We start from the raw sequence: 14,030 nt of genomic DNA on the forward strand, positions 1-14,030 counted from the left end.
TTCGGCCCAAAAGCTCTTTGTTGCTTTATTGCTTTATCTGTCTGCATGTTTATTCATCCCATTTTGAGCAAGGGGGCATTCTCCTACCAAGAGAAATCGGAAAGTACATTCTTAGACAACAAAACTAGGACACAGCTTACTTGGCACTAGCCTAGAATATGACTATTGTGCGGGCACTCAACAATTCTCAGGACTTACCGTGATCCTTAACCAAGGCTTCCATCTCCTCCTGAACCCCTTTATGCCACTCTGTGATATCCACATGCAGTGAGTAATCACAGCAGGACTTGCTGTCTGCCCATTCTCGCCACTGATCAAATGCAGAAATCAAACTGGTGCCTGGCTCAGGAACAACATGATCAACTGAAGGAAGAAAAGGGAGATATGTCCAACTGTTAGCTCACACTTAGGAGTCACAGGATGCTAAACGTAGAAGGAGAGTACTGTAAAACATCTAATCCCGCCTGCCAAATGTGTCAGGAACCAACTCCAAGAATTCTGTGACCAACACAGAATAGGCACCGTGGCTGAAGGATTCTGGGAACTGAAGTCCAGCACATTCAGAGGACAGGGTACCAGATTGCAGAAGACAGAGAACCCATCTTGCATCACGTACAGTACAAAATGCAGAGAAGAGTAGATGGCTATCAAGGAGCAAAAGCCACCCATGCCATTTAATTCCTATAATTGGCCATCAAGATATTTCTGCAAACATCGACCTTAAATATGCCCATCTTTAACTTAAACGCAATGAAAATTGTACTGCTTACCAAGGGACCAGAACCCTAGACTATTTGAAATCCAAGTTTTTGTAACATACCATCAGCCTGCTCTTTTCCAAGCTAAACACATGGCTTTTCATTTAAAAAAAAACCTGTATCTCAATCTTGTTAATATTAATGTTTAAAGCAGCCATCACTTCAAAAGATCATAAAACTAAACAAAACAACAGAACAGTAAGTACTAAAAAGAGCAAGAGGCCCATTCAGAAGGAGAGAGGGAGAAGACTCAGGCACAACACTGAGCTCCTCTGACAATTCAAGGCTGCATTAAGCCAAGACCAGCATCATGTATTAAATCTGATCAGCCGGATGCCAGCTGTTGATGAAAAATAATATTCTGTTTGCGAAACAGGTTTAGGTATTACACAAATCAAATTCCATGAGAAAAGCTGACATTAAAGTCCTCCAAGTCTTTTGTGGCTTCAATGCAGCATCAAAAATAACAAATTGGCATATTTAAAATCAGGATTAGGGGTGGAAACTCAACCCAACTCCAGGGATGGACTAATTTGTCTACAGCTCTTCAGTTGAAGGTGAGAAGTTCCTTCTCTCCTAAAATCTCAACCCCCCTATAATTACTATTGCAGGCACAGCAAGTTAATTTCCTGCAAGAGTTGGTTCTCAACATCAGTGGTGGGAGACGGTCCTTGGAGAAGGGGAGAGATCTCACCAGAGGACTTAAGGATGAATGTGTTTTACAGAGCGCAGTAAATGATGGAATTCATTTCCAAAATGATTATGACCACCATCATTCATTCTATTGGTCTTCCTGTAAGGAGAAATGGACATGTTCATGGAGGACTGAATTATCCACGGCTAGCAGGCTTGATAGCTGTTTACTAACTCCAGATTCACAAGCAGCATGCTTTAAATTTCAGCTTCTAGGAAGCAATAATGAAGAATACTATTAACCTGCTGGCCATGTTTCTGAGTTTTCAGAATGCACTGGAATAGCCACTGTGCAACACAGAATTCTGGGCAAGATGGCCTGATACAGCAGGGTTCTTGTGTATGTAGGTAGGAATCTGCTGGACTGAATTAAACCCATGGGATGAAACTTCTCCATTTCTGCTCCATATGGATACAGCAGAGGACTGTTAGATCCAAGTTTGAACTGTTGTGCATTCCTCTTAACACAGTGTATACGTATTAATTTCCAGCAGATCTCTCACACAATCCTCTTATCCTGCCTTCTACAAATATCCCAACCTGTTCACAACTGCTTCCTCAAGACCCAGTGGAGTATTTCCTTGTGGAGGGAAATAATTCAGTGGCAGAGCATGCATTCTGCTGCTAAAATTCTTGGGTTCAATCTCCAGCTTCTCCAGGTAGGACTGAAGAAAGAGCTCTTTCTGAACACTGCCACCTTGGCAGTGATGTTACTCAAAGGAATGTGCTAATCAGCCAAAATCAGATTTGTCAATTTGTCAACTGTTTCAAATTTATCTGGAAAACTCCCTTCTCAGCTCTTGGCTAAGATCAAGTGTGGTGTGTCTGTGTGGGTGCAGTGTAGTATCCGGAACACCAATTCAATTTTCAGCATTGGTTTTGCACACATGTCAAACACTTTCAACTCATCCAAGCATTTTGGAGGCAAGTAATTGAATCTGATGCCCTGATTCAAACAGTTGACTCAGAGAAATGATCAAACAGTCTTCAAACCAGATATTCAAATCAGTATCACCCAGTCCTAACAACTAACACTAAGACAGACACTCCAATGATCTGACATGGGATATGGCAGTTTCTCTTTGGGAAATGCTTTCTGTAGTCCAGGGAGGAAAGAGCAGGAAAGAATTACCTTTTGCCTGCCCGAAGTTCTGTATAAACATCTACGTAACACATGTGCAGAGAATGTCCTACTTCTCAGTGGAACTTGCTAGTATAAAATAAACAACCAACTAACCTAAACCCAGTAGAGCTCCGGAAACACAGACAATGGATAAATACTCAGCTATCACTTCCCTGCCAGATGTCAGGATGTGATCCTGATGATCCGGGTTTGCTGTTTCTTTCCCACCATAACAATCCACAAGGCTAGGACATGGACAGTTCATACAGCCCTGTAAAACCCATCTTGGACCATGACTTGCAACGATCTTAATTTAGATTCAGGAACACAGCAAAACTGCTTTGAGATTTCACTAGTCTTTTGCTCATAAAAGGCCCTTCAAAAACAAGAATAACCACCCTGCAGCTAGGAATGAAGGAAGGAAGGAAGGAAGGAAGGTCTCCCAACCACTGCTGGAAAATATAGTCAAAGCATCAATCCAACCTAAAAGGCACAGTGAAACGAACTATGACACTTGTATACAAAATTCACTCTTCTTCCCAATCATCTATTAATAGTTGCTATTCCTAATTGTACTTGAATTTTTGGTTTACACTGATGTACACCATTCAGAGTCATATTTGTGAGAGTTAGGCACAAACTAGAGGCCAAATAAATAAGTAAATAAATAAATAAATTCTTGCTTTGTTTTTTTTTGTTTCTTTTTGCTCTTGCTTGAAGAAATACATCAAGATTTTTTCAAAAAACCCAAACCAAAACAGGCACTATAGCAAACAAGACAACAAGGCTACCCACTGTTAGCTTATCTGTGTGTATTATGTGCAGAGTTGGCAATAAGCCACACTGAAACATTTTGTGCTTGCTTAAAAAAAATAATAATAAAGCTTAGAGAGGATCAGTTCAATTAATCTATCCATGAACTGCACAGAATTCTGTGCATTCGTATTTATTTTCTTTCCTGGAAAACAGACACACACAGAGCTGAAGTGAAAGAATCCTTTCATGAAGCATCAATATAGGAAGAAAATGAAATTTAAGAATATAATTCCACCAGGAGCATTAACGCAAAGGGCAACAATGGGTAAATTTTTGTGGTGCAACCATCTTTATTTTTTTTAAAGAGACACTGGCATTCTGCTTTCCTGTTTTACAGGGCTGGAAGCATTCTTTAATTAAAATAAGAAGCATAATCATGCAGAAGCAGCAGAGCCACAAGGAATTATTTAAGAAGCACCAAAGTTAGTCGTATAACATCAGAATCATGGTAAAATGACAATCACAGATGCAGGGTGGAAAAACCTCTGCAGCTTCATATAAACAATAGCACTTAACTCCAACTAATTCCATAGAAGACCCTTAGACATGCATGGACTACAAATCCCAGAACATGCCCATATAAACATGGAATCCTGAGAGGCACAGTCCCAAGAGCACATCTGGAAATCACCAAATTGGGGATGATTGAATAAGCTACCAGGCTACAAGTCTTGTATGCACCTGGCACAACCATTGATAAGACCATGCCTAGATGGGTGGACTGGCCCTACAGTTGGCTACAAATTAGCCAGGGTTTTCCCCCTCCCACTCCATCATTACTTTTGTTATCAGTGCATAGCAAGATATGAAAGTTGATCTGGAAAGATTTTTAAAGATGTGGGATTTAGCTCTGGATCACTTGATGAAACAAGACTGCTGGGAGTCTATGTTGGGAGTCAACAGACCAATTCATGACCAGGAACTGAAGGGTCAGCATCTCTGCCAAAGTTGGTAAGGACAACGGGTTATTATGTGTTTATTCAGCCATTTATTCTTAACAATACACCCTTATAAAGACAGAAGCCTTCACAGGTTCAATGATCCATTCAGAAGCTGACTTGCCCTATGCTAAAGACCCAGAGAAACAGACTAGGAATTTGGCTTTGCTGGCCCACTGATCAATCTATGAGTAAAACTTCCGAATACAGTTTACTGGCCTGGTTCACACATTTCCCAATAAAGTGATCTGCTTTAAGCTTCATATGTTGTGTGAAACTCAGCCATTGCGGTTGGCAAACCATGACAAGGTTTAGAGTTTCGCATTCATAATCAACAGTGGGTCCAAGGATGTTTCCTGCAGTGTCCACCAGGGTCCCCTTCCCACTTAGTTTTTATTTTAAAAAAAGATACTTCAGTTTTTAAAAGTGGCAAGCTAACATATTACAAAGCAAAGCATCAACCTGAAGCACCATTTTCCCCTTTCCAAAACATCAGTAAAATCTACAGAATTCCACCATTGTTCTGTTTTGCGACAGTCCACCCAAAACAAAGAGTACAACAATTGTCACTTGTTTGAGATGGGCAGTCATAAAAATTGAATGAATAAATAGATAGGTAAATAAATAAATTATTCAGCACTCCTAAATTCAACAAGGCTAATGGTTTTTCAAAGATGAGAAGGAACTCAACTGCATTTCTCACGCATGATCGTCATTGCCATCCTGGACTCACAATGGATACGGCTTTCAGACTACTGGGCTACTAAAATGTAATATCCATAGATGGCAAGAATCTTTGCTGCTTATCAATGGTCATCCAGATTTTTTACAGCCCAGATCTGGCATCCCTAAGAAGAGATGTGCTTTGCTCACCTGCTGCACCCACAGATACTGACTTTCTGTAGAAATTCATTTATTTTTACAGGAATGTTGCCAATTTAGAAATTATAAAGGGAATTATTTCACTGGACCAACATCTTTTGGAAGCTTTTGAGGGACAGAAGAATTTGGTCCTGACACATTTGCCTGATGGAAGTTGCCTGAAAAAAAAGACATACATTTGTATTTCCAGAAAGAAAAAGGGCTAGAAGACTTAACCATCAGGGAAAGCCTTGACATCTTCTCATTAGGACAAGGCTTAATTCAGTCTCATTGTAACCCAACCCTGAAATTGCTACAATTTGGGACTCCAATAATCCATGCAGGCCTTACCACCCATACAAAGCCACAAGTCCCTGCAGGTGCAATATGGAGATGGGATCCATGCAGAGAGAACAGAAGGATAACATGGCAGATGTCAATGGGCAGAGTGAGCACACCCTTTCAGTCTCCTCTGCAAAGAAGGCTTTTATGTGCTTTTTCTTTTAAATAAGTGGCAGGATAAAAATAATGAAACATGCCACACAACGTTGTAGTATGTTCCTCAAAGATAAACACTTATACTCCAACCAGCCTCAGGATTTTTCCCTATCCCCCCTAGAGAAGCCATTCTATAATTGTAACACAGGAGACTCTTCCCAACAATACTGACACATGGTACCATACACAACCAACCCCCCAAATGTCACCAAAGAAAGGGATGGCGGTTCAATCACATCAACTTGGCCATCTGGACTTTTTTGACACATGCATGCTCCTGCAGACACTCCGGCACACACATACACTCTTGCTGACCCTAAAAGCATACTGGATTTTTCTTCATTTTGTCCATTAGCAGTCAGCCCTGATAGCTGGGGAGCTGATGAATATTAGATGACATTAAGTTTAAGTAAAAACTTTCCGTAGGGATTGTCCAAGTTTTTCTACATTTAGGAAAACAAAAAGCAGAACAAAAGTTTGTTTATTTGCAATGCACAGAAACAAATGCATCAGACTGAAGAGTCAACTGATACTACACAGAAGAGAGGGTGAAAAAAAAATAATTATATGGTAGAAAGGAATTCAAATATTTAGCAGTTACCTCCTCACTCCACTGCAGTTCCAAGGGAACTACCAGAGAAGATTTAGGAGTTTTAACGTTAATGTACCATGGTTCAGCCTAACATTATCTACTATGCCAGCATCAGATGACACTGGGATGTTTTTCTTTACCTGGAGCAAGAGAGAACTGCCTAACCAAGGAAGTGTCTGTAGTAGCACATAGCTTAATCCAAACACTTCTGAAGCAGGCCTTAAGTTGCTAGAAAGAAGGCTTGGTTATGAAAACATAAAGGTGCAAAGTCTACTTTAAAAAAATAAATACTTCAAAGAAGCTATCGGGACAGCAATCTAGGAAAATTAAGCTCTTTTTTTTAATTAGCTAAAATTCTGAGATGCTGGGGGGGGGATTTTTGACAGTGAAATGCACGCCCGTATGTGGTTTTGTCTGAAATAAAGAGTGCTGCATTTTTCAAATGATAAGAATGTGGATTTTGAAGTTATGTTTTTGTGAGATGGGCTCATCAATGGATTCTAAACAGACTAAACAGTCTGCTTAGTTCCTCCTTAAGATCCACCACTGCCTTTTCTAAAGTACAACAGGGGTATTATTTTCCTCTTTAGAGGGCATATTATTACTTAAGTGTTACCCTAAGCAATTCTTTCCAATTTAGGATGGGTTTTGTGGGAATAAACACAGCGTAACGAGGGAAATCTCTTCACAACTTGCAATTTCAGGCTGCAGAACTGGACACTCCTTGGGATATGACTGGAAAGTCAAGGTTCAGAAATCACACCAAACCTGTACTTTTTTAACCATGGTTGCCTGGTCACATATTCCTGCTAAGTAGTATGTTGTACCCTGAAAGCCATGAGCACTCTCTGGCATGATTTAAATTAACAGTAAGTTAAAAACATTCAAAATGGCTGAAACGATTTTGTGAGTTGATGCCAGAACGATGCAGCCTTTAGAGGAGACATCAAAAATGTGGTGAGTGTAAGAGATGGCAGACCATGGGGAGGATATTCAGGGACAAAGTTGGCAAGCCTTTGGTAGGAGAAGGACAACATTTCCACTGACTTGGAAAGGTGGGAGGAAAAGGCCTAAAATTTAAACCCCAGAGCGCAGACGTGTATATATATATATACACACATACAGGTAGTCCTCAACTTATGACCATTCATTGAACAATAGTTCAAAGTTACAACAGCTTCGGGAAAAGTGCTTTATGACCTGTACTCACACTTACAACTGTGGTACCACCCCTGTGGTCACATGATTGCAAACTGGGTGCTTGGCAACCGGCTTGCATTTACAACCGGTTGCAGCATCCTGGGGTCATTTCTTCACAATTTTCAGCCTTTTTTGCCAGTTTCTAGCAAAAAAGCCATTGGGGAAGCTGGATTCACTTAACAACCATGGTGATTCACTTAACAACCCATGATTTGTTTAACTACCACAGTGATTCACTTAATGACCACCATAAAATGGTTGTAAAATCCGGTCCGGTCACATGGTGACTCAACTTATAGCCGCAACGACTTACAATGGAAATTCCAATCCCAACTGTGGTCGTAAGTCGAGGACTACCTGTAGACCTTGAATGCTGTGAACTGCAGCAAACCGATCTGCACACCTGCCTTCTTTCTTGTCTGCAAAAGGCAATGTATCTAGCTGTGCCACGTTTGGGAAGCTTCTGCCACTAACTAGCTATAGCATGCAGGGCTGAATTTATGTACAGCAGAGATTTATCACTGTGCTGGAGGGGAAAGCTGACAAAAATGCATGTGCTCAAACTGAGAAAGTTCCCCTCTCCCCACAAATATTTTTATTCATCCTTTAAGAATTAAAAACAGTAAGCAGTAGGATTGGCACCAACTTTAGACCAGAAAAACAAAATAACAGTTCATACACTAGCAGTTGTTAAATCAATTGCAGATATCACAGTAGTCTGTTTACCACTCTGTGCTAAAGAAAACCAAGGAGACAAATTATGCTACATGCTGTTCTCTGTCTGCTGGATTCAATTCCATCAATCTCTCCCTTTTTAAAGGAACTGGACGAAATTCAGAGAAAAAAAGGGCAGGGAAGCACAAAATGTCTATCCTTTGGTCACTCTGTTTCAAAACACCAAAAAACCCACAATTAAACCTGGATCCAAAGGCACTGAAAAATAGGAGACGTATCCAAAAATACTCATATATATATATATCCAACCATCGGTTCCTCTTTCTAGCATTCAGTTGGTAAAAATAGCCCCAAGTGGAAGGGGAAAAGGCAGATTCATTCTCACTCTTCATTTTTATATGTTTCCAATTAGATGTTGTAACTTGTGGGATTACTTGGATAAAAGAAGAAAGCTCTTACTTCTCTTCCCCCCCTAAAAGGAACCCATCAAGGGATTAAGCAGCATTTTTTCTGTCAACAGTTGTTCTCCACTAAAAAGAAAGAAAATCAACATAGCTCTGTAAAACAGGTATCATTTGAAAACCAAAAGGAAGTCTTGGGGGAGAGAGATGAAAACAGCTGGCGACTGATTTAACTATGTCTCCAAGTCATAATAAACCTTTGAACGAGAGAAGGAAGCCAAAGACAGTCTCGGACAACGGCGGTGTCCAGGGATGGAGAATTTCTAAGAAAGAAGTCACCCAACCGTTCAATAGCTATTTTGCAATGCTGGAAGAAAAAGGTATTTTGTGGGTGCTCAGCAACCCAAAAGGATCATGTCATGTATCTAGGCAACAAAAGGTGTTTTGCTTTATTTTCTTTGGAAATACATTGCACCATTACATTCCTGAAGCTCCTGTATTGCACCAGACTGTTTCCAAGTTATATTCTGGGGTGTATATGGTGGGCGTGCATGTCTACGAAGCATGTGCGTGTGTACCATGTTCCTCCTAAGTTACTTTGACCCTTCTCGTCCTCCAAATGCTCCACAAGTGAACAGTTCAGCACGCAATTGGCACACAGAAAATCTAACATTTAAGCATGGCCCTAGAGGATACTGAAGCACATCTGTTTCTTTTTTATGTTTTGACAGCTTATGACTATATTAAGTATGGGCCATTCTAATGTATGGAGACAGTCACTATTTGGACTGCTCATGCATACCGCCCAGGGTCATGCACATTACGACAGTCTGTAAGTACATCAGGTAAACAGATTAAGAAATTGGGCTCACGTCTCATGAAGCCATAACACAGTTTGGTCTGTAGTCAGCATACTGCAGGAACCCAGTTGCTGTGGCTCCTATTCAACAAAACATGGCTTCATCGTTATATGTGAACCAACCAGAGTAACTTCTTACAAAGCAATTCCTTATTGATTCTGCAAAGAACTATAAGCAACGGAATACAATGGGATGCAACAGAGGACTTAAACAGGTTCTGGAGTTAAACTCAGTTTGAACCTGCATTGTGAGCCAGTTATTCATACTCTTCCAATAGCCTCTTGGAAGATGTAATTGTAGACCATCCTATGGTTCAGATGTGTAAGCTGGTAATGAACCATAATTAAAACCTTACATATCACATTAAATCTTGTGTGAGCCCAGGCATGGTCCACAGCTTAGCAAAGTACAAAGCTAGTTTAAGTCCTCCTCTTAATGTCCTTGTGATCCCAACCAGGGCACCAAACATTCATGGATGAACATCTGAAATACTCTACAAAAAGTCTCCATAACACATCATCTGTCACACTATTTTGCAGGACTGCCTTCAGATCACTCCTCTTCTTGTAAACTGCTTTCCTGCACTTCTGGAATAAAAGTGATTGACACATGCCATGCCATCTCCCATTGCAAACCAAATTCCCCTGTCATCTACGTTATGTACAAAGCCGTTCTATTTTTCCTGTTCTCTCTCTACAATGAAATAACTTTGCATAATCTGGATTATTATACAGAATTGGGTAAATTAATATACTATTGCAGAAAGTACTTAAAAGTAGTTGATTTGCTTGAAAAAGATGCCAAATCTTCCTTTTTCAGATTTTGGAAGTGGAAGGCAGGAAAGAAAAGAGAAATATCTAGGCCAACCGTCCAGATGTTTCTGTTCTGAGAGGAAAAAAGAGGTGGACAATAATGTCACTTCAACACAGCAGTTCTTGGCTGAGCATTTGGCCCTGTTAGAAATTAAGTGTTGGGTTTGGAATTAAAAACTGAATAAAGCTTACCCTTCTAAAATTCAGGACTTAGTCGAACTTGCCTTTGCGAGCTCATTGCAAACCTAAATTTGACGTTATGAATGTGCACTTTCTTCCAAAAATATGGTACATCCTTCTCTCCTACTTTGATGTGTTCCTTGTTCACTCATTTTTCCCCAGGTCATTTGTTGATGTTATACATGACTCAGAATGCCACATGTAAGATTTCTGTGCCATGAGTAAGACACATCTCCAGCACTAGAACTTTGTGAGTGGGGAGGATGGATGACAAGCCATATTTTTTTTTGCAAAAATCCAATCCAGCTGTTAAGGCTGAGAATCAACAGTTCCTTAGAAGGATCCGCAACAGAAGGAGAAGTGTAGGATAGCCAAGATGAAAGTTGTGGAGTATTAGCCCCTACTTAGCTTCAAGGACTGCAATGACAGATGTGCAAATCTTTGCTCAAATTTATTTAGCCCAGAAGGATGAGAAAAAGTCCACTAAGGGAAATCAAATTGCCCTTACATAGACACTCTTCTTACCATGGTGATATCCAAAGAATTTACACCTGCAAAGAAACACTCAACTTTGCTCTGCTCTGCCAATTCTAGGGCTGTCTTCAAACCATGGTATGCCATACTGTTCAACCATGGCTTGTTGAATGAAGTATTATTGGATTTACACAAGACAAGTAAGCCATGGCTGGGTTCCCCCAAATAAAAAAAAAAAGTAAGTCTCTTTTCATCAAATTCAACTCACAGAAACTTTATGGACATATCCTTGTCATTTTTTAGCAACACTATGCAACCACGTTTTGGCTTACTGTGCTATACAGACCTTGCTTAAGTCTACCCCCATGAATTTTCCACTTCACATACCAAACCAATCTTTCATAATGGTAACCTGAATTTGCAACAAGGCCTCCATTATAAGAATTAGCAAGCTGGAAAAATCCAGCTATGTAAATCATAGTGTATAGTTTGGTATGCTGTACGAACTCATTCAAATACAGTTTAGTCAACAAATGATTAAACAAACATTGGCACTGCAATGTGTGACATTGCTCATACGTTGCCCATGCAGTTATAGAACGTGTTTGCAGCCTTTGACACAGACACACAGGCCATTTAGTGTAATGTGTCCACCTAGAAGAAGCTCAAACTAGCCTCAGGATCCCTCTCCCAAAAGACGCTTGGACAGTTTTGCTTACACATTTGATAGACCATCATTTGCTATTATTTGGGTATGGTTTACAACTAAAAACAGTTGACGCATCTGTGTCTGTCCAACTGATATAATGAACTGCAGTTAGCAAAGGTGGAAGCAGCTCAAATCCAGCTTCTGAACACCAGTGCTCATCCCTCTAATTTAACATGAGATCCAGCTGACATCTTCCCTCATCCTCTTCCCTCGGACCAGAATTTTTTTTAAAAAAAATCTCCAGCAAAAAGGTGTAGGAGGATGGAAGATGGTGTAAACCATCCAAGGACTGTAAGGGACTTATCAGTATCTCCACTGAGACAAGTGAAGATGTTTTCAGACCTGATTAGTTTTTCTTATAAAAATAATAATAATCAACTTCTCAAAGGTGAGTAGCAGAGTCCTTTTCAAAGTCCTGTGCTTTGAAATCCAAATCTCATGTTGGTTTTTCAATCAATGCAAACCTCAATGACATCCAATTTCTCCCAGCCCGATATTCTGACATCTTCTCCAATCTATATGGGGGCTCTTCCCAGTCTAGCAATGGATTTGCTAGCAATCAATTTGCTAAGATCTTTAGGATTCAGCATTGCCTATAAAATCCTACAACCTAAATGAAGTCAAGAATCCATTTCAGATCCCTTCAAATAAAATGCAAAGTCTTATCTGGCTTGACGGGACTCTCGTAATCTTTGTTTATTCCATTCCTCCACCAAAAAGACATTCCAGCCCACACACCAGTAGCCAGCAATCTTTTTCCAAACGGACGACATAATACATCCTATCAACACCGCCAGATGCAATAAATATTTTACAAATCTGGACATAATGTGAGCACATAAGCATCTAATTCCTCCAGGGCTAATTGCCAAGCTGCTTTACAAGGCTTGGTGCATTAACACTTTCATCTAGGGAACAACTTCACTAGAATCTTAGCACTGAAGCAGCAGATAAAATTACATTAGCTAGAAAAGAAACACTGGGAAGGCAGAAGTAGCTATAGAAACAAAAATGTAGAGGTTGCCCAGTTTGCTTTACTGTATCTTGTTATCAAAGTCCAAGGGACCAAAGAAATGTAATGTCAGGGGAAAGGAGAACCAATTGGCAATTCTATCTTTCAAAACCCTGATGCCTCTATATTACCTCTGCACAGGAATTGGCAGCCTAGGAAGCCGTGAAATCTTAGATCTTGGACACAATCTTCTACCAAATGTCAGTGTTTGTGTGCAAAACTCACAACATAGAGATGATCTTGTGAGATTTCAAGGATTTTTTTAAAAAAAAAAAACAGTAACAAATAACCCGATGCCTACGGACAACTTATGGTAATCCTGGGTCTTGCAATAAGCCCATAAAAATTAGTAGCCTTCAAAGAAAAGCATTCACCTCCATCCTCAAAACTGACCTCAATATGCTCTGAAAAGAGAGATGCGATTCTGCATTTCCATCTTTTCGATAGAGATTCCATTTCAAGCATAATCCTAACTCCAATTCAAGAGTTTGCTAACCTCTGGGGCCAGTGGGAATGATCTCAGAAGAGACATGCACATACATTTTCTAGAAGAAAAACAAGTGAAGCTGAAACAGATCTGGCCTCTGCTTAAAAATACCCAGCTTGATAGCCGAAGGTCATTGCTTCACTGTCAAACTACCTTTACTACTAGGAAGTTTCAACTAAAGTTCAACCAGAATCTGCCTTTATGCAACTTAAGGCCTACTTTGCAATGATTCACAGTGGTTTGTTTAGGCTTCCTAACTGCAAATAGAAGTGTGCTCCTCAAATATAAGCCAAAATAAGTCAATCCCCTCCTCTGAGATGTTTACTGACTCATTCTAGGATATCAGGGGCAGGGCTGATGCACACAATTGTTGAAATTGCTTATGTTTGTGTGCCCTGGAATAAGATTCTAGCTTCCCCCCTCAAATCAGTGTAAAATTAGGACTGTAACAACCCCAAAGTAGTGTTTTTAAAAGTGTGGTCCAAGTACCCCTGGGGGTCCCTCAAGACCCCCTCAGAGGTCTGCAAAATCAAAATCATTGGCCAGATATTGAAGATTTTTGCAAAAATTTAAAGCAAGGTCACTCTTCTCATTATTTTTTGTCAAAAAATGCAGATTTTTTTCATGGAAGTATTTTATATTTATGTTAATATCTAATGGGTTTAATATTGTTATTTTTTCGTGGTTCAATAAATAAATATTTTACAGGTGCATCAATTTTAATTTTTAATATGGTAAATATAGATAAACATAACCCATACAAACAAAGGCTCTTTTGGGGTCCTCCATAATTTTTAAAAGTGGAAAGGGGTCCTGAGAGCAAAAAGTTTAAAAAACACTGCCCTAAAGGAAAAATAGAAGCATCCTGAACAATTAACACTGACTTTCCTTTCTCTCTACATAATTGCAATTTCAGGCTGACACATCAGTTCCATGGGTCA

General features: G+C 39.9%; 1 protein-coding gene across 2 annotated transcripts in view; it reads right to left on the reverse strand.

Moving 5' to 3' along the window:
* DPYSL2 (dihydropyrimidinase like 2) overlaps positions 1-14,030 on the reverse strand; it is a 67,352-nt gene that overhangs the window by 21,312 nt on the left and 32,010 nt on the right. For both annotated transcript variants that reach the window (XM_063310866.1, XM_063310867.1), the window contains exon 4: positions 199-363. In XM_063310866.1, the coding sequence (XP_063166936.1) occupies positions 199-363 (165 nt within the window). The remainder of the gene's footprint in view (positions 1-198; positions 364-14,030) is intronic.

The sequence above is a fragment of the Candoia aspera genome, chromosome 9 (genome assembly GCF_035149785.1).
Source record: "Candoia aspera isolate rCanAsp1 chromosome 9, rCanAsp1.hap2, whole genome shotgun sequence".
NCBI classification, from domain to species: domain Eukaryota; kingdom Metazoa; phylum Chordata; class Lepidosauria; order Squamata; family Boidae; genus Candoia; species Candoia aspera.